Raw genomic sequence first — 22,437 nt, forward strand, 5'->3', positions numbered from 1 at the left:
GAGAAATCACCAGCTTCGAATCTCCAAAAATTTCCATCGCTTCTGCACCAGCTTCGAGAAGCAATTCCATCCCTTTGCGAACGGTTTCATATTCCACCAAATTATTGGTGCACGGGGCAGTCACTCTGATGGAGAAGGAGTAAGTCACCCCACGAGGCGACACCAACAGAATTCCCACACCGCACCCGTCATCACAAGCCGATCCATCAAAGAACATAGCCCAAGCACGAATAAATAATGCAGCAATATCAGTGCTGATCCTGTCTGCAACAAGATCCGCCAGTGCTTGTCCTTTGACTGCTTTTGCAGGCTGGTACCGGATATCGAATTCTGACAATGCAAACATCCATTTTCCGAGTCGGTCTTTAAGGACAGGGGCCGACATCATTTGTTTTATGACATCCGATTTGCATATGACAATTGTTTCCGCCGAGAGCAAAATATGGCGAAGCTTCGTACATGTAAAGTATAAGCAAAGACAAAGCTTCTCGATTTCAGGATACCTGGTCTCGGCGTCTAACATGCGTCTGCTGAGGTAGAAAACCACCCTCTCTTGGCCATCATGCTTCTGGACTAGCACCGAAGCAATGGAAGTGTCACCCACGGATAGGTACACATAAAACGGCCTATCATGCTGAGGAGGAACCAACACTGGAGGCTTTGACAAATACTCTTTGATTTCATCGAAAGCTTGCTGCTGTTCTGCCTCCCAGCAAAACTCATCATCGGATTTGATCTTCACTAAACCCATAAACGGATCAATGCGCCCAGACAGATTAGAAATGAATCGCCTGACAAAGTTAATTTTCCCGATGAGTTTCTGCAACTCTTTCTTCGTAGTAGGTGGTTTCATCGTCTTCATAGCTTCTTGACTCTTTAGGCCGATCTCGATTCCCCGTTCATGCACCAGGAATCCCAGAAATTGACCGGCTGATACACCGAAGGCACACTTCTTTGGGTTCATTTTGAGTCCAAACCTTCGAGTCCGTTCTAAAACTTGGCGCAGATCTTCTAGATGCCCCGCAGCTGATTTGGACTTGACTATGACGTCATCAATATAAATCTCTACCAGCTTGCCGATGAGATCATGAAAAATGTAATTCATAGCACGTTGGTACGTTGCACCGGCATTTTTCAGTCCAAAAGTCATAACCAAGTACTCGAACAAACCAACTGCGCCTGGCACCCTGAACGCGGTCTTGTTCACGTCTTCCGGGGCCATGAAGATCTGGTTGTAATCGGCAAGATCAGCGGCAAACACAGGGAGATGACAAGAAAAATTATTTGGCCAACCGCATGGGCTGGCCGCCTCTACGCTTCCATTGTCATTCGAAATCAAATAGTCGATGAGTGGCTAACTGCCAGAGCAGGCCATCGTGTGTACATGATGTAACAATTCCGACCAAAAACAAAATTTTTCTATTTTTTGGGGCCGATCGCCAGGACCGGCCTCTCTATTTTTATTACACCACGTGGCTAGCCAGGGTGCATCTACTCTGTGAGGCCAGTGGATAAGACCAGCCTCAGTCCGTTTTTTGTCGCCTCGATCCGATCACAGTCTTCAAGGGCAATCCCTGAGATCGGCTCTTGTCCTTCTGCATCCCAAGCGTGCATATCCACGACGGAGACCTCGCTGGAATCATCTGCAGGGACCACTTCTACTTCATCGCCGTCCCATTGGACGAGGTACTGATGCATTGTGGAGGGGATACAACAGTTGGCATGAATCCAATCCCTTCCAAGCAGCACTGTGTATGTACTCTTGCTGTTAACGATGAAGAACGATGTTGATACAGTCTTGCGGCCCATTGTCAGTTCCACATTAAGAACCCCCATCGCCTCTGTAACGAACATGGCACCATTTATGCCATTTCGAGTGATTTTGGTGATCGAATGACAACACAACACTTAGACTAATATGATTGTTAAGATGATCATTCTCAGGCTTTTAGGTTCAAGTGATGACAAAGAGAAAGAGAAGATAGGCGTAACAAGGCCCGAAGGGCCGCCCCTACGGGGGTTCCGCCTCTTCGGTCAGTAGCATCGGAAGAACCGACACCATGGGCATCAGAGCATCCGATAGTAGTCGGAAGAACCGACGCCATGGTACTTTGGTGCAGAAGGAAGTCGAAGCCAAGTCAGCCTATAGGCACCGGTTGAACCGACGGGTCAAAAAGGGGCATCGGTGCATTGGGCGTCCTATGTTCCAGAGATGATGTCAAAGTGCCCAGGAGAAGTTTCTTCAGCACCGGTTGAACCGATGGTGCATCGGAGTATTGTATCGGTGCAATGACGTCAGCGCCCAGGAGAAGATTCTTAAGCACCGGATGAACCGGTGATGCATCGGTACAAAGCATCGGTTCAACCGGTGGTCTCTGCGTCAGCTGTCAGGACTTCAACAGCTACTTTGGGTTATGAGTGACCGGATGAACCGACGCTACCCCGCCAAGAGGCATCGGTTCTTCCGGTGATACGCAGATTTTCAGCTGTCCGTTGGAGCAACGGCTACAAGACTTGGTGGCCTATATATATGCCTCACCCCGGCCATTTGAAGCTTGCTGGAGTCCCAAGACACCTCATACACATCCAAGAACATCTCCAAGCCATACAAGAGCTCATAGATCATATCCTTAGCTTATAGCACTAGCTTTGTAAAGTGTGAGTGCTAGATTAGCTCTTAGTGAGTGTGATTGCAAGGCCTTGAGCCTTTGTGCTGTGGTTCTCTAGTGAACCAAAACAAGAGCTTGGTGCGCCGGCTCCTTGGAGCGTGAAGCTCGCCGGCAACGTCATCGACCCTCCGACTTGGTGTGGAGCGGCGACGACACTTTGTGCGGGGGACGTGGAGACCCCCATCCTTTGTGGAGAAGCTCCTTAGTGGAACCCGGGGCCAAGGTGACCGTGATTGTGTTCACGGAAGAGACTTGGTGGCCGAGTAGCAATACTCTTAGTGAGTGCTACAACAACGTGGATGTAGGTGTGCCTTTGTGGCTAACCGAACCACGGGATAAACACCCGCGTCAAGAGTTTGCTATCTCCTATCCCGCTCTTTAAGCTTCCGCATTTCATACTTGCAATTTGTATGCCTTTACTTTCATAGAGTAGTTTCTTGATAGGAAAGGCTATAGGTTGCTAAACTCTTTTGGGATAGGGGTTTTACACTAGAACAACCTAGTTGCACATCTAGATAGCTTGTTCTAAGTTTAAGTTTGGTGCAAACTTGTTGGAGCCATAGGTCAAAGTTTTTATTAGTGCCTAATTCACCCCTCCCCCTCTTAGGCTAGAGCACCCGATCACTTTCAGCCTCCGATGGCTGTCCATTGAAGTCATTAAGCATCACATTGGTCTTGATCTGATCAGCATAAGAACGACCCAATCGTCGCAGCACAGAGTATGACATCAGGTTGACTGCGGCACCTGTGTCGACCAATATCCTGTTTACAGGCTTGCCGTCGATGAAGCCCTTGAGATATAACCCCTTCAAGTGCTTGTAGCTCTTCTCCTTGGGCTTCTCAAAAATGATTGGCCGTGGGCCGAGATCCAGCTGTGCGATGGCCAATTCCTCCGGTTGGGGTGCTCGAAACTCCGACGGGAGCACGAACACCATGTTCACATCAGCCGATGGCTTCTCATCGGCTTTTGTTTGCTTGGGGCGCCACTCCTTCCTTGGGGGGCGCCTCTCTTCCCTCTGCGGTCGCCTGACTTGCTCCGCGAGATCCGGACGCACTTTCCTCAGCACATCAAGATACTTTGCTTTTGCCTCTTCCAGATTGCGCAAGCACTATACTCTGTGCTTTTGCGACCGATTGAGCCCATCAGGACACCACCGTGGGCGATGGTACCTGTCTTCTTCCTCTAGCTCTGAATCACCCCCGGATGGGCGCCTCACATGGTCATCCTGACGTGTTCTGGGCCCCAAACGCCGGAACACTGATGTCTTGTCCTGCTGGTGTCCTCGAGGCCTGCACTCCAAGCAATCATCTATAGTAGGTAATCGGCTCATGCCGGAATTCCAACAGTACCTGAAGAACGGGCAATGCCAGTGGTCGCGTATAGCTTGGCGCCTCCTCAATGTCCTCCCTGAGCGGTGCTCGTACTCGTCTTCTTCCGATTCATATCGGCGGCGTAGCTGGTATTGGTACTGGTATTTTTCCAAAAGCCGATTAGAAGCTGGAAGCTGATTGCGGATGTGGCGCACCTGCTCTTCAGTCATGTGCCGCTGTTCCATCTCACGTTCATCTTGCGGCCGTTTGCCAGAAACGGCCTCTCTCCTCTGCTTGTCATGGCGGCGCATGGGTCCCACCATGTTGATCTGGAATGCCAAGTCCTGGCCCTCGGATCCAAAAGCTGATAGCTCCACCACGTTAGCTTGCGGGAAGGGCTTGGTGTCAACCTTCATCGTGTGTTGAGCCAGGATTAATCGGCCTTGCTCGATAGCTGATTGTATCTGATGACGTAGCTCCTTGCACTCACCCTTGGAATGAGTGAACGAGTGGTGCCATTTGCAGTACAGTCTTCCCTGCAGCTCTTGGGCCGTTGGCAACTTGTGATTCTCTGGAAGCTTCAGCTGTTTTTCTTTGAGGAGCAGATCAAATATCTGCTCCGCCTTGGTCACGTCGAAGTCGAAGCCCTTCACAAGTCCCTGCTGCATGACCCACTTACACGGGACAGGGTTTGCCCCCCGGGTCCACTCTGCCACGGCTACTTCTTGCTCCTCGCCAGAGTCGTCAGATTCTTCAGCTTGTGCCATGTTTACATGGCGCTTGAACTTGTCCTGGTACAGCTCAGGATGGTAATGCTCGTATGCTGTAAGCTTCTGCACCAGGTGCGCCAGAGACGTGAACTCCAACTGAAAAGCCGCATCCTTGATCGGCTTAGCGAGTCCCAGGACAGCCAGATCGACTGCCTCCTTCTCTGTGATGCACGACGAGTAGCATCGGTTCTTGACCTCCCTGAAGCGCTATATGTACTCTGACATAGTCTCTCCACGCTTCTGCCTGACTTGGGCGAGGTCGGCAATTCCAGCTTCTGCAGCTTCCGAGTGGTACTGGGTATGGAATTGATCTTCAAGCTGCCTCCAAGTCCGAATCGAATCCGGAGCTAGTGACACATACCATCCAAAAGCCGGGCCTGTAAGGGATTGGCCGAAGAACCGGACCCTCAATGGATCCGACACTGAGATCATCCCAAGCTGCGTTAAGTATCGGCTCACATGCTCGATGGAGCTGGCTCCTTCTAACCCGTTGAACTTGGTGAACTCAGGAAGCCGATACTTGGGTGGCAGTGGGATCAAGTCATAGTCGCTTGGATACGGCTTGGAATAGCCGATCGCTTTCCTCTTGGGCAGGATGCCGAACTGGTCTCTGAGTATTGCACTGACCTGCTCCACACTAAGAATTCCTGGGGCCGATGGCTCAGCACTCGGCCCAGTAGCGTACTTTGCCATCCACGCTTGTTTCTCTGCGTCTACTCCAGAAGCTCCTGGGTTCACCATCTGCACCGAGCGTGCTGGACTGACGCTGTCTGGGATGTAGGCGCACGTGTAGCCGTGCGGGATCTCTTTAGGTGGCTCGGTGAGGAACTGGCCTTCTCCAGGATCACCGCCGATCTTGTGGACGACGTAGATCAGTGAGCTCTGTAGTCTGGGAGCCGCAAAGAGAATGGCATTTGCGGCCTAGAATGCAGTGCAGCTTCCTCTGTGTGACTCCCCAGGATTGGTCCCGATGGAGAGTACTGGTTCTTGATTATCTCCTGGATGACGCGGTGCGCCATGCGCTCAAGCTCGTTCATCAGGCTCTGAGAATGCCGATGAAGCGAATGGGCCACCATGTAGTTCATCTCCTGACGCATGGCCCTGGTGCGCTCCTCTGATGGTACAGACAGGTCCACATTGTCGCGAGTGCCTTCAGGCGAGAACCCTTTCCACCTGATGCCATGGTTGCGGGTCCTCTCAAAAGAGCCGATGAGATCGGCTTCCAGCAGAGCTTTGATCTCATCATACTTCTTCTTGTGTTCAGGAGAGAGCTCTTCATACGTGACGGGCTTGGGAGCGGGTTCTTGATCTTGAGCTCCAGTCATCGTTGCAGTGGATGTTGTTGCCGAGAAGTGTCCCACCGAGCGTGCCAGAATGTGTTGTCAGTTGAAACCCACCGGCGAGTAGCGACGGGCAACACGAAGAGCCGGGAGGTTGCTGGGGCGCTGGCAGGCACTGCTCCCTCGTCGACGGCCCGCAATTCCGTCACGCGCCCGGAGGTTTTGTGGAAAACCGGGCGTGCCACCTGACCTATACCCGATCAGGAGGGTGCAGACGTGCTCCGAACAGTTTCCTGCATACAAAGACACGTGTAAACGTAAGTCCGAGCCGTGGTCGGCTCCCCGGGATGACTCTTGCATCGGCTTTGAAGAGTCGATCGAGTCCCGGTGTCAGATGGGATCTGATTGTATCCAGATATGATAAATAAAGCAAATAACTATAAAACTGCTTCAATTAAATCTAATTGATCTAATCCACGATAGTAACAGCTTCACTGCTAGATCGGAACATCCTACACATGACTAGGCCTAGCGAGCATAACAGACAACTAAACAACAACCCAAAACAGAGGCCTAAGAACTAGCAAGAGCCGATTTCCGGAACAATCCCTATCAAGGCTAAGATAAAGCGTCTATTACACCACCGGATCGTCCAATCCGTTTGCAAGGCCTAACCTAGCAGATATTACGCCAACTCTTAAGATAAGAGCAAACCAGAACAGATCAGATCTACTAGACATAAAAGAAGCAGGGTGTTGCCTCTGTGCAACTAATTCTATACGACAAGAACTAGCATGAGATTGAAACGTGACTGCACAGAGACAACGTGATATTCGTAGATGATAAGCAACGAAAGCATGATGAATCTACTAAAAGACATGCTACGAACATCAAGATAACTAGTACTACTCGCCATCAAAAACGCTTCAGTACGAGTAATACCAAGGTAAAAGCAAGAACAATACTGCCCTGATCGCAAGAAGCGATCAGGGCAGCATGGCGCTTACTTGGATGAAAACCCTAGGATTAGGAGTGGCGATGCGCCAAGAGTTGTTGTTTGCGAGTCGTGATGACGCTCTTTTCATGAATAACAAAGGATACATATTTATAGTCCGGAGACTTGTGAAACAATCTAAACTAATCTTGTCCCGATTGGACTCTATCTCTAATCTTAAACTAAATCTAAGAATACACGGCCAATGTGGCCCACATGCTCACGCAGGAGCCGATTTACAACTCTTCTTAGTCTTCTGCTTTAAGCCCATCTTGCTTTCGGCCCATAAATTAACCCTGTTAATTTATGGCGATAACAGCTTCTCATTTCGGTTCATGGATCAAGTCAAGAAAACAAACCATTTCATTTTCTACTTATTGGGCAGTCATTTATAGAGTAAAAGTGAACATAATAAATAACATGGCTGGTTACTCTAAGCAACATAGAGTGGTTCCATTCAAATCTAAAGTTTGAATTCCAAAGAAGTCAAACGACTTAGACCTTACTGCAAATATGGCATGACCCTGCATTCAATTATTTTAAACCTAAACTTGACAAACATTGCTAGAGTAGTACTTTACAAAAATAAAATTAACCAATTAGAGCAACACGATTACATTCACATAGCTAGTAGAGACTAGCATAAAAATTTCAGCTACAAAAACTAATAGCAACAAGCCTTACAAAATAAACATGAGGCAAGCATTATATATCAAAATATTTAAGAACCCATGCTAGAGACTAATATTGGTCCTACAAAATTTATACAGTCCTACTCATAGGATGGACAACACATGGTTCAAAGATCGCAAACAACACAGTATTGGAACATGAGATATAAATAAAGCATGAATTTCTAAGCATTTAAAATAGAACACATGAAATAATAAGCAAAAGTCAAGCATTAAAGCCACAGTTTTTACACAAGACTATACATGGTAAAAGGATGCTAGGTTCCAAAAATCAAACATAACAAGGCTATGGTTAAAGAGATATAAATAAATCACTCATTTCCTAACAATTAAACTAGAGCACATAATATAAGGTTTCAAACAAACATTAGTAGCCCAAGTCATAGAGCCAGTTAAGAGGAACACAACAAAATTTATTTGACATTTTTTTGATTTTTCTACAATTTCCTATGAATTTTCAAAGTTCAGGTTTAAAAGAATTTGCACTTTTACAGAAAGGTCCTTAGAAAAATTTGAAACATAGCAAACAGTCCCTTGGCCGGTCCAAAAACAGGGGAGGACACATGGAGGGCGGCGCCGGCGGGTTTCTAGCGACTCTGGTCGCCGGCGGCGAGGGGCCCGGGGTGGGAAAGGTCAAGGAGACCAAGAGCTACCTCTGGGTGGTTTCGGCGCGGCTCGGGGTGGCCTATCTGCGTTGGTGGAAGCAGTGCTCTGGCAAGGCAGGGAGGGAATGGCGGGGCTGAGAAGCTTCACTGGGCAAGGTTAAGCTGGTGGGGTGCTCAATTTGGGCAGTGGGAGGGAGGAGAGGTGGTTCCTCGTGTGGCCGGTGAGCGGCGGCGCCAATGGAGGGGGCGGCGGCGCTCCTGGGGCTTGCCGGCAGGGATGGCTCTGGCAGCGGGGTTTGGAGGCTTCGGTGGAAGGTGAGGAAGGGACTGTGGTGGGGTGCTTGAGCGACGGGTTCACGGCGGCGGGGCTCGTCGGAGTGAGAGGAAAGGGGGCGACGGTGGTGTATGCAGGAGATAAAGCCCGGCCAGGGCTATTTATAGCCCAAAGATGAGCATGATAAGCAAGAGGAGTCTCGGAGATGAACTTGCTCAGAGAGAATCAAAATCGGCGATGGTGGCATGTTCCCGTGGGCGGGCGGCGAGCTAGCGAGGTGCGGCAGCGTGGCGCTGGCAAGATAGGACAGCAAGGAGAAGGAAAAGGCGGCAGGGCTTTCCTGCGTGGCGCGTGGAGTCGGTTGGGAGGTGCCCCGAGGTGGCGCAGCGATGGGGTAGACCGGCGACAGGCGGCGGCTAGGGATGGCACCTGCGGATGCGGGTGCGGGTTTGACGAAAACCCGCCCGCCGGCAAATCCGCGGGGTTGGAAAAAACCCGCCCGCAGGTAGACCCGCGGGTGCATTTCTGCACCTGCACCCGCACCCGCGGGTTTCGGGTGTTCGCGGGTGTGACAACAAATATAATAAAAATACACAAATCCATCAATTTAAATAGTCAAACATCACATTTCTATAAGTAATAAGGGCAAACAAACGATAAATTCATAAGTTCAAAGTAATAAGGACAAACTAATAACAAATCCATAAGTTTTTGTGCTCATTTTATAGTTAGGATAGTTGGGCTAAGCCTTATCTAAGCACACTGAGTGGGGTTTCTTTGTTTGCGGACGGGTGCGGGTCCACCCGCGGGTGGAATCTCAAACCCGCACCCACACCCGCAATATGCGGGTGCGGGTACACCCACGGGTGGAATATCGGACCCGCACCAGCGCCCGTCGGGTCTAAAATCCGCGGATACCCTCATCCGCGGGTGCAATTGCCATCCCTAGCGGCGGCGCCCTTGTTTTCCAGCAGAGAAGGAAGAAGAAGAAGAAGCTGTGGGTGGACATATTCGTAAAAAAAGGAGAAAGGTTAGGGGGTCTTCTGTAAACATAAAATTTTTCACTGTTTTAGGGCTCAAATGAAAAAGTGTTCAACATGAAACTTGTATTTTCAAATCCGCCAAAACTTTCATAAACATAACTTAAGTTTTAAAATTGCAAGGGCAGCCCTAGACATAAATATGTCTTTTCATGGGGGCAAAAGTAAAAAAAGGATATGCATTTTAATCCCTCACAAAATTTGAAATTTTGCATTATGCAAAACTATTTTATAAAAAGGACTCTGCACTTTTCTAAAATTACAAAAATACCCTTGCTATGGCAAACTGGGTTTAAATTTTTTTAAACAAACACAAAAGCTATATTTTAACTGGGTGGTTTTAGCCCATAAAACCTGGATTGTCACAAGAATCTTTGCCGTGTGCATTTTTTCGGGTACACGGCAAACAGATGATTTGCCATGCATCTGCAAGAAAACACACGGCAAACACACGGCGGACCGCGCTCTTCGCCGTGTGCCAAGCCCTAGCACACGGCGAACGTGGCATTTCACCGTGTGTCAAACCGCAAGCACACGGTGAACATGAATCACGTGCCTCTCACGTGACTCTGCCGTCAGGCACGCGGCTCTACTGTCACACGGCCTCACGGCTGTCAGTGTTTGCCGTGTGCCAGAGTCAGGCACACGGCGAACTCCAATCTTTCTTCTGTCGTCAGGCCTCCAGACGGCGCCTGACGGACGTCATGATATGACGTGTGTCCAAAGTGACACACGGCAAACTTGGCCCTTTGCCGTGTGCCTGGTCCTGGGCACACGGCAAAGATGGTGTTTGTCGTGTGCCTCTGTCCAGCGCACGGCGAACACGATAAAAAAGTTTATATTTTTTCTTCCAAATTTTTTCTACACTCTCCATATTTTGTTTGGTACTCTATGTTTGAATATGATATTTTTATAGACATGTTAGTTGTATTTAACTAATTTATTTCATTTCAATGATTTTTACCGTATAAATCAAATATAATTGCAAAGGGCATGAAATAATAGGAAAAAAATTGTAAAAACTGATATTCATAATATTGACTTTAGTGTTAGAGGTTAAATAGTAGTTGAAACAAAATTTCAAAGATTGTAGTAATGAAACCTTACGACGATCGTGGTGGCAAATAGTGTTTAAATTCTGTAAAATTAGAACGACGTCAGAAAATTATGAGATTTGCCGCAGCTTTATCCTATCATACGTGGAATGTATGATCAAAATTTGAGCACGATACGAACATTTTGTCATGATGATGCTTACAAATTGAGAGTTTCCCGGAGAAGTTTCAAAGAGAAGAAGATGATGAGGTTAGATTTATACATGCCATGATAGAAAAATTTGAGTTTGACTTTTAAACTTTTTCTATAGACAATATGCGATAATGATTGATTCATGTTGAATTTTCATATTTTTCCGGGTCCATTTGGTATTTTTAATGTATTAATTGCAAGTAAACTATTATAATTGACATAAGTAAAATGTGATTATTAATGACATGAAACAATAGAATGGAATTAGTAAAAAAAATTTATCATCTTATTGAGGCCATATAAAAAATTTTAGTGTTTAGATTTAGTGATTTTTTTTGGAAAGTACATTATCAAACCTGATCACATGAAATGATGGAAGTTTTATTCGCCGTGTGTCTGGACTAAGACACACGGCGAAGTCAACTCTTCGCCGTGTGCCGTAGATCTGGCACACGGCGAAGTCAGACTTCACCGCGTGTCCCGGATCTTGGCACACGGCGAAGTCCGAGTCATGACTTAACAGTCACCCCCGCCCACCCGTGCGCGCCTAAGTCACACAGCCTCCACGCCGCCCCCAACCCCACCGCCTAGGTCACGACCCGACCCCACCGCCGCCGCCGTTCGCCACCGCACCCGCCGCCGCCGTGGCCACATTCCCCCTCCGCGCGCCTTCCGCTCTGCTCCACATCCGCGCGCCGAGCTTGGCCGGCGCCGCCACCCGAGGCTGTTCGGCGCCGCCGCTGCGCCCGGCCTGCTCCGGCCCGACCCCGCCCCCGAGGCCGCCGCCTTCGCCGCCCCCACGCCACCGCCACCGCCACCGCCGCCGCCCCCTCCTCCTCCGCCCGCCGTGCCCGGCCGCTGCCGCCGCCGTGCCCCCGAGCCGTGGGCTCACCGCCGCCGCGGTCTTCGGCCGGTGCTGCCACCGCGACCGGGCATGTCCGCTGTACCGGGCGAGGAGGAGGATGCGGAGGAGTGGGAGAGGGATAGGGAGAGGAGGAGGAGGAGGAGGAGGAGGAGGAGGAGGAGGAGGAGGAGAGGGATGAGGAGGAGGAGGAGAAGGAGGAGGAGGGCCGCGTGCGCCGGCGTCCAAGGAGAGGAGGGCACCGTGTCGGCGTCCGTGAAGGAGGAGGGCACCGCACCGGCGTCCGAGGAGCCCCCGCTACCCACCGGCACATGTCTCCCGCCGCGTCCACCCCGGTCGTGCTCTGTGTCCACCTGGTGAGTGCCATTATTTTTTTCTAGAAGATTGAGATGATATAAAATTAGTTTTAGAATAATAGTGATATTAGCTCATTAGACATGCTTTTGAAACAAATATAGATATAAATTAGTGTTAAATGCCTGTGATTTTAGTTATTTGTAAACATGTCAAATGATTTTATGCCAATGCCTGTGAAGATATCAATTTGTAGCTAGTTTTCACGCTGGGTAACATATGTTGACCTTGAGCTTATGTCATATAGTTGAACTTGTTATGGTTGCCATCGAACCGTGGGACACATCCATGCCCAAGCAACAACTCAGTTGTGATGATAAGATGATTGGGTTGGGTGTGTCACATGGTTTCATGACTGCCATGAGCACCTTTTTGCCACTATCTGTGTTGTTTCTGTACTTCAAGCTCAAGGTCATATCAAATGAAAAATATCTGAGGCAAAATAAATGTATGTGATTTTAGTTCTTTGTAGACATGTCAAATGATTTTATGTCAATGCCTGTGAAGATATCAATTTGTACTCAGTTTTTTTGCTGGGTAACATATGATGATCTTGAGCTTCTGTTGTATACATAAATTTGTTATTCTCGTCATCAAACTATGTGAGACATCCATGCCCAAACAACAACTCAGTTGTGATCTTAAGATGATTGGGCTGGGTGTCTCACATGGTTTCATGACTGCTATAAACCCCTTTTTGCACCTACCTGTGATGTTTATTTTCCTTCAAGCTCAAGGTCAAATGAAATGCAACATATCTGAGGCAAAATTCAAATTTATTATATTTATAGTGATTGTTGGAATAGTGATTGTTCTCTAACACTATATTTTCTTATTATGTCAAGTTTATTGTGCTTCTCTTTGTAATTATGTTTTGTTTATATGTACTGATAGGTTTATTATTTTTTATTGCAGGTGATTCAACAAAGATGGTTGGTGGCGGCCTTCAGCGAGCGTGCGCGTCCACGTTTAGAAGACTGATGCCAAGATCCCAGGGGTCCGATGAAACTGAGGGGTCTGTCGTTAGGGGTCGAGGATTGGGTCGAGGAAAGGGTGGCCCCAAGGGTCGAGGGAGGGGTCGACCACGGCGGCATGCTGAGGAGGAGGAGCAGCAGTACGAGCCGAAGGAGGAGGAGGAGGACGACACCGTAGCTTCTGCGGAGTCGTCTGGTGGTGAGTGGGAGGAGGGGGAGGACGCGATAGAGGAGGACTCTACACCAGCTGTCTGGTTGTGGGGTCCCTCGCGACTCCCGGACATACCGATTCCTCTAGCCCTACGACCGTTGATTCGACCCTCTGGTCCACGGTAAGTAAATTTAGAAGTGATCACTATTTTTCATTTCATCACTTGAAAATCACAATAAAATTTAGATGTTACCACTACTAATATTTTATCTTAATCACTTTTTGGCAGGAATTGGAAAAAACTCAGTGGAGGTGCTCACAAGCGCAAGGTCAACGGCATCCTGGGCACTTTGTGCAGAGATCACTTCCTGAGCCTAGTCCACATTGGTGGAAGGTACGAGCCGGCCTGGATGTGGGAGCACTATGACCACACCCCCGATCAGCTCGATCGGGATGGCAGGTGCTTCGACAACAAGGAAGAGCGGGTCAAGGCCGAACTGTGGGTAAGTATTTCTCGAAATACACTCCTTAATACAGAGAATTCATTTGACATATTTCATAAAAATTACTGGATATATCGTGGTTATATGCAGGATTTCTACATGTGTGACGAGGGATACGAGGAAAGCGCGCCGGTTATGTCTCACAACCGATGCATCAAGCTTGTAAAGGACATGCACTACGAGGCGCAAGTCCAGTGCATCATAAACTACGGTGCTATGTTCCTTAAGCAGAAGATCAAAAAAGAAGTTGCAAGAAATATGAAGCTGACCCGGGAGCAGTACTTACATGTACATTTACAATTATACTTATATTAAGTGTGTTACTTATATTTCACTTTTCATATGTTATTCACTTTATCACGTGTAGGTGCCTGCATGGTGGTGCCGTAATGATTCGATGTGTTGGGAACACATCGTGGACATGTGGTTCACACCCGAGTGGGAGGCCGCGCACAATGCTGGTCGAGAGCGGCGTTTGCTTATGCCAGGGCTAGCACATCATCAAGGAAGCCTTAGCAACGAGGAATACAGAGCTAGATGGGTATGCATTTCATTTCATTAATCTAACCCCCAATTATGCATAATTTGTAAACAACTTTTTGTTTTGCAGTCCTCGTCACATTCAGGCGCTGAGTGCTCCCAGTTCATGGGATGGGCTTTGGCTCATAAGGGCAAGGCGCGAGGTCACCTACAATCCGGATGATCCGCCCTCGGCGTACTCCAATCCCTCCGTCCACACCCGCATCAAGATTACACAGAGGCGAGAAGGCAGGTCCATGGGCCCGACTGGGATCCGAGTGCCCATGACCTTGACGGAGAGCTCATCATGAAGGTGGGAGGAGGGAAGAAGCATGGCCGGTACTTTATAGGCGAGGGCACCCTGGACACGGCCTCTACCCCCACTCTCTCCCAGATTCGAGCCAGGACCACTGACAGTGGCCTGCCCATACGCCCAAGGCTATCCGTGGCAGAGCTCCGAGTACAGGAACTTGAGGTAAATCTTGGTTTATTCATCATTCATTCAATATGTATATAAATTTGATTTCTATTGCAACATTGCAATAAAAAAATATTATGTAGGCCCAGATGGCGGCGCAAGCGGCGGCACACGAGGCGGTGATAGCTGAGAGAGGAGGTTACGCGAGGAGGAGGGCACAGGCCGAGGTTCAGCAGTAGATGGCCCAAATGTACTCCTTCATTCATGATCTGCCGGTTCAGATGGGTCAACAACTACCTCCGATGGCATTCCTGCTGATTCCGGCTCCGGCTCTGGCAACTCCTCCTGTAAGCAACTTAACAACCTTGGTTCTTTTATTTCAAATATTAGAGACCTAGAGATCGTACAGACTTAGACTCACTTTGGACCTAGAGATTGTAGTTTACTAAATGTCATGCTTTAGAGTCACTTATACAATTCTAAGAAATTCAATATGTTTTAGATTATAACTTTTTCAAACTTGATTATTGTCCTAAATGCAATATATACTTTGTTTTGCAGAATCAATCGGCGGCGTCGAATACGCCTGAGTTGTCACCGGGAATGTCACCGACGTTCCCTGGACAGCAGCCGTTCGCACCGCCGTTCGGGCCTCCGCCGTTTGCCCCTGCTCGGTTCGGCACTCCACCGTCAGGCCCTCCGCCATTCGACCAACCTCCGTCATTGAAGATAAATTTGTATCTGTGAAATCGAGCTACTTCTAGTCTTTCGGTGTGTGAACTTGTGTATTTGTTACTTTGGATTGACAACTTGAGCTCAGACGACCTGAATTCATATATATCGACTGCCTGTGAACCTTATTATGCTATATATATGATGCCTGTGACATTTGTTGTGATAAATAAATATTAAATGTGATATTTGTCTGTCTGGGTCATTTATACGTTAAAATACAAAAAAAATTAAATTCTGTATGGTCACTTTGCCGTGTGCCTGGATCCTGGCACACGGCAAAGTGACCATATTGAGGTTTCCTGCGCAAAACTTCGCCGTGTGTCAGTGTGACACACGGCAAAGTGTGTGCCTCGGGCTCCGACACACGGCGAAGTTTAAATTTTTGCTGTGTGCCTCAGATCCTGGCACACGGCGAAGTAGGGAGCCGGCGCCATCATCCCCCTGCCATCACCGTCCCCGCCCCGGCCCCGCCGTCAGTGCCTTTAATTTGCCGTGTGCCTCCTCTAGCACACGGCAAACATCTTTGCCGTGTGCCCGATAAAAGGTACACAACAAAGTGGGCTTTGCCATCGCGGCTTGTCGCCGTCGAACGTTCGCCGTGAGCCGCGCACGGCGAACCTATACGCCGTGCTTTGTGGCCTTCGCCGTGTGCCTTGGGCACACGGCAACTGGCCGGAATCCGGTAGTGAGTGGTTTATTTATTTACAGCGTAGTCATGTTAGCTTATCCTTGGAAGAATTTCATGTCTCCAATCACTAAATCACATAACAATTGATATGATTAGATTAGGCAGATCAATTGATGATGCCAACGAGGGCATCCGACTACAAGTGTCCTTGAAAAACAAGTCAGTCAGCTATATATAAAATGGTTTGTGTAAACTAGTCGGACCGCAATATTCTCTACATATTTTTTTGAGTAGGGAAACTTTATTGATTTCAAGAAGGATACATCGAGGTGGTACATCATCTTGAAAATTTCTCTACATATTATGCATGAAGAATATTTTTGTTTTTCAGACCATGTATAGTGTGGAGTGCCAAGATTGTTATTAATAACAAGGATTTTACAAGTTAGATGGACATATTCCAACTGTCCCCTAAATGAAAAATTAGGATGCATGTAATCCAATGGTGTGTCACACAAATAACAAGGGAATAGGTCAAAAAACTTTGTACAAGTTAGATGGACAGATTTTAGCAACATGGAATAATCAATTAGGATGTGCTGAGTACAGACAAATAAAAGGGTACCGGTTGAATCATTTTGCAAGTTACATTGATAGATTCCAACTTATGCATACATTTATTACGAAGTTAAATTTATTATATATCCATCAATGGTGATGAGTACAGAGAACATAAAAGAGGCAAGGTTGGATCTTCGTACAGATTATATATAGAAAGATTTCAACTCGTCGAATATTGAAATATAATTAGGTTCGGTGTAAGTCATCAATAGTGGCAATAAGAGCTCGTGATCACGATAGTTTGGGCATAAAATTTGATGGAGCTCATGAGACATTTAGCTCACCAGCAACAACGGCGAGGCCTCTCTTGGCCTGGGGGCGAAGCTAGCTGAAAATGTTGCCGGGGTCTGTGCCTTTAAAAAACAGTGAGAGCAGTGATTCTCACTGATTTTGCACAATCCATCGTGGTCCGAAGACCCCAACAGCTGAGCTCAGCTCCACCCCTGGGCCCGATGGCCATGTTTGCCGTCGACGAGGACGCCTTCTCATCGTGGTAATTTCTAAGATAATGCCATTAAGAACATGTTGCTGGATCTTTACAAGCACATCAGGGGCATCAGTGGATCTGCCCCATGTCGTCTCTGAGGCTCCGAACATGTTGTTTTTTTTTTTGATCAACCGAACATGTTGTTGGAGATATGTTTGAAAGTGTACCCTCTGGAGATGCAGTTCTGATGAAGGTAGGTTGAATACTGTTAGTTCACAAAAAATTAACCCCAGTTTCACACTACAGTATGAAATGTGTCCAACTCCAGCAGATGCAAATGATGCAACGATTTATCCAAGTCTTATCGATACTCTATTTATAATCTGTTGAATCTATACTGTGTCCAGGAATGCCATTCCAAAAGAAGAATGAATTGTGGGCGTTCAGTTATTAGCTGGATTTTTTTCAAAAAAAAAAAAAATCCTGTTGAACAAATATAGAGACGAGCTAGCAACTCAGTTATCTCAAGAGAATAAGAGATATGTCAACGCTAAATAATAAAGAAATATGAAGGGCTGGTATATAGTTCCAGCAATTTTAATTTGCTATCACCAGAGCAGATGAGATGCATTCAAGGTAATTGGTAGGTTACATACAGCACCTGCCACCAACACTGACAGTACCTTATAGTGTACATACACAGAAGAACAGGTATCAGGACACCAAATCAGTACACAGGATACAACAGACTAACAGACAGACACACTACACCGCCGAAAGTTTTGCGGCTCAACATAACCATAGTCACCAGACTCCTTGTCACTTGCCGCAAAGTTCAGCAAATTTGCATATCTCCCACTATAGTATATGTGAAAATCAGGTATTTAAAAGACCGGCAAAAGAAGCAGAAGCTCATTCCTTCACCCTTGAGATTACGCTTAGTGCAAAGATTAGCACCTGGACAGGACTAGCTTTTTTCTGGCTCTGCAGTGATCCCAGTAACCTTGTCATTTGCCCACCAGTTAGACCCCACGCTTGGATCCACAGTAGTACAATCATCAACGTTGAAGTTGAACTCTTTGTTCAGGCGAAGGGACAGAGACCGCCTTGCTTTCTCAGGCAAGTCATGGTATGTTTCGTCAATGTATAGCCCCACCCTTGTATCATTAGACTCTCTCTTGTTACTGCCGCTGCTGCTGGGGGCAATGCGAAATGATGCTGAGACAGTTTCCCCAGGATTAGCAATTTTCTTCTCTAGGCAGCGCGCCACATCTTCTACAGTCAACCCAACTGATGCCCGACGATCCATAGAATGATCATTGGGCTGAAGGCGGGCGGAGAAGTCTGCAACTGGTACAGCTGCTGTAATGTGGGCATCCAATACGGAACTGCCATTGCGCATGTGGCCAGAGTAACCTGAGCTTGGATATACCAGGTGGTCTATGGGACTGTCCGGGCAATAAGGATACGACTGAAGATCACCTGTTTCACCATTCTCGCTATTGTTCACCGAAGTCAGAAGCATGGCATATGGGACCTCCGGAGAGGAAGGGGTTGTTGTCAGATGGACAGATTCTGGTGGAGTGAAAGGAGCAGTTGATGGTTCAGTAGTGAAGGCTGATGAGAACACTGGAGGTGAGACTAGCTCTGTCTCGTGTGCATATGGCCCAATAGCAAAAATGGATGGTGGCCCTATGGATGATGGGGAGTTGGGTGAGAGCGGTGAAAATGGTGGAGCGCCTGTACTTGGTGATTGAGCAACAGATGAGGGTTCTGATTCTTGGAAAGAAGCTGGAGAGGATGGAGGTGCCACAAACGGGAGTAGAGGAGGCGGTGGGTGGTTTGGAATTTCTCCTGCAGCTCCATTTGTCCATTGAGGCGTGGGTTCAGGGGAAAGTGTAGCATGGTTGATGCGCCGCCCATTCTTCGGAGACCCGAAGCAGAAGTACATGCTCAGCCGAGCAGCCCAACTCCTTCGCTGCTGCAAACAAACAAAACTGGTTAGCAGAGAGAGAGAGAGAGAGCATAGTACTGTTGATAATGCGCAATTATGAATGAGGTATCTGATGATTGTGCTTCTCTTCTTAAGTTTCACAATGAACATGAAAATTCACACACAAATATGAGAATCAATCATTAATCAGAGAGCAGCTCAGACAAAGTAGTTCATGGTGGGTAAATCAAATGCCCAAGAGTTATTTAGTTGCATAGACTGTTAAGAAAGCAAATGAAAACAGAGATGGAAAGTATATGTGATAGAACCATAGGACATTGTATAACACTATCTTCACTATATGGAGCATCCCATTGATATTGTCAAAAAAAAGGGAAAGGTTAAACGAGAAACTTCACAACATGTAATGTAAAATTCACACCAGTCCTGCAAGGTGACCAACAATCATAAGTTTGAATCAAAGGCTCATATTTTTTTCATAACAGACAAGCTGAAGAGGGAAACTAATAGATATACCAAGTTAAAAAAAAACTGAAAGCAACCTGTACTGAAAAAAAGGGTGCCTAAGCTTGGAAATAAACAATAGAAATAAGTAGCTTGTTAGGTAAGGTCAGCGAAGAAAGAATCGTATCCTTTTGTCCCATCTAATCCATTGAATAATTCAACTTAATTGTTTCAACAATATAATTCCCCTTTCTTTCTTTATTCAGAATACTATCTACATGCACAGTTTCAATGCTGATAGTATGCAGAACAAGGCTCTTTGTGAGTGTCAAATGTAGTACTTGCTATATAAAGATGTAACAAAAGAATCAATACATGAAAGCACAAAATTTTCCATAATAGGTACTACATAGAGATGAATAGAACAACATTATTAAATTGCATCTCTATGACTAAGAACACAAATACTACATATTAAAAACTGTGCCTACATATATTTGCTCTCTTGAAAGAATCCTGAGATGAGAAGCACATCCATTAGTTTCACAGAACAAAATCCATGCAAAGTTTTGTCAACATTAATTTCCCATCTTAAAGATAAATTTCTTTGGAAAACTTAGTGAGGGAAAAGCTCTAGTTACTCCAAAGCAAAATAAGAACGATATTTTAGACATCGACGTGATCCCAAAAACATAGCTTCCTAATAATTCTTATGTAAATTTTATATGCTCAGTCCAAATATTTGACAAACTTATAAATGACATATAGTTTAGAAAACATGTGCATCAGAAAACAATATTCTTCTATTACTAACTGAGTAACTGTCAACAGTACAATCAAAAGTTCGTCACAAGTACATGGAAGAAACACCATGACACATGCTTAACTACAAATCTTTCTAAAGCAGCATCTTTCTCATCAAGGATAAAACAAGAACACATATACAACATAATAGCAAACTGTGGTACTATTCCTTCACTTTCTAGGATGAGTCCTGAGATCAACATTCTGGAGCAGCATCTATATCTCACCAAAGGTATAACACGAACACACAGATCACATAATACCAAACTTGGTACTGTTCATTTGCTTTTCAGGTATGTAGAATACTGAGATAAAAAAGAACACCGATTTTCACGCATAAACTAAATCTGAGCCAAATTCCATTAGCAATTATTTCAAACTCAATTTCTTTTGAAGAAAATACTAATTACAGAAAAGGCACTAGTTACTCAATCCACTGATGACATAATAATGCCAGATTAAAATTGACATGGTTATATTACCAAAATGCAATTAATACCTATTGTACTTGATGTATAAAACTCAAAACTAATACAACGGAAGTACTTTACATTGGCAATCTACGCATATCGCTTTTATAAATTCTATAAGTATTTGAAACATTTATTAATAGCTAAATTTGGAAAGTCTGATTGCGTAATAACGACATTCATCCGTTACTAACCGCAACAGTAGAATCAAAAGTCTGCCACAAGTACAAGAGCAAGAAACGCTAAATGACACGTGTCGCACGAGATGTAATTTCCTAGCAGTGCATACAAAAAGCCACACAAAGCTGTAACATATGTTTATTAATTAAAGCACACATACTAATTAAGCCGTTGCAGCTACGCCATCTAAGGGTAGCTGCTACATAAGTTATCGAATAAAAAACCATGCAACACGTCGCTAAAATGATAAAGAAAAGAATCATGCAGTAAGGTGTTGGAGCACAAACCGGGATGGGAGGTTGTGTGCGGCGGCGGCTCCCTGCTGATGAGGCAATGGCAGCAGCTGCTGCGCTCAGTGTGTCGTCAATGCTGTTTTGCACAGGCGTGATCTCGCCCCCACTCTCCATGATTGTGACCGAAAGGAGCAAGAACAAACGATTCTTTGCACTCCAAATAAAGGATCACACCTATGAGATCCAAGCTTTTACACTAAAGGAAGCATGATCTGGTTTGCTTAACCGCTGAGCCCTGTTGTCAGATCACTTCGTTCCACGAAACCAAGAGACCAGATCAGCCTGCAGGATTGGAGGTTTATGTTTTAACCCAGAGGAGCTGAACCATCCAGTAAGTGAAGAATAACAAGAAATCCAAATCTTGCACAACATCGACCAAAGAAACATGGGAATTCTCATGGGATTGCACAAACCGGCCCTAGCCTTTGGTACCGAGGTTTTTTAAGATTAAGGGAAAAATCCGGTTTTGAACATTCATAGGGAACACATCTGGCCAGAAAGCCAGAAGCTTCCACGAGTATTTAGACTCTAAACCTCCAAAACCGAGGAACACAAAACACCACAAAGGAAGAAATAACCTTTGGTACCGAGTTGGTCGGTGACAAGTGAGATCATCATATCGATTGGCTTCTCACACGCACGATCCTGCTGATCAAACAATTGGTTAGAACTTAGAACTCGGACCAGTGCTGTACGGCGCAGCAAGGAAGTGGATTCGATGGACGAGCTAGAGTGAGATTGATCCATCGAGCAAGCAGCGCTAGGGTTACTGACCAGCAGGCGAAGAAGAAATCAGTCCATGTCGAGACGAATGGATCTCCACTACTCCACAGCCCCAAGTAGCAGCAGAGGCGATACGAGTAGGAAGCAGACGCCTCGCCGGCGGTGAGGGCGCCGTCGAGGAGAGGCACCGTCAATCTGAGATCGGAAGGGGAAGAAGGGGCAAAGCGGAGGGCAGAGCGGGTTGTGGCAGCAACAGGAGGAGAGGCGCGCTTAAAGCTCGGCGAGACACGGGGTTCGCGTCGCCGCCGCCGCCGCGACCCGAAAACCCGCCGGGCATTGTGAAAACTGAAAAACGCATTCTTTGACGGCTCTCTTAACATTTTACATTTTTTTAAAGGAATATTTTTATATTTTTTCGGGGTTGTATTTGTAAAGGGAATTGGCAAACCTCAACGTGTCAAGCAAGCACACATCATGTCGTTGGTACAATGGTA

The 22,437-nt window shown here is 46.5% G+C and overlaps 1 protein-coding gene across 1 annotated transcript; it reads right to left on the reverse strand.

Annotated features, from left to right (window-relative positions):
* Window positions 1-18,042: 18,042 nt before the first annotated feature.
* LOC120686207 lies at window positions 18,043-21,334 on the reverse strand. Its single transcript, XM_039968384.1, has 2 exons — window positions 21,215-21,334; window positions 18,043-19,056 (listed from the first exon to the last, which is right to left on the reverse strand). Exons 1-2 carry the CDS (start codon window positions 21,332-21,334, stop codon window positions 18,043-18,045), a joined length of 1,134 nt encoding a protein of 377 aa, XP_039824318.1.
* Window positions 21,335-22,437: the final 1,103 nt, after the last annotated feature.

This window comes from Panicum virgatum, chromosome 8N, assembly GCF_016808335.1.
Source record: "Panicum virgatum strain AP13 chromosome 8N, P.virgatum_v5, whole genome shotgun sequence".
Lineage (NCBI taxonomy): Eukaryota > Viridiplantae > Streptophyta > Magnoliopsida > Poales > Poaceae > Panicum > Panicum virgatum.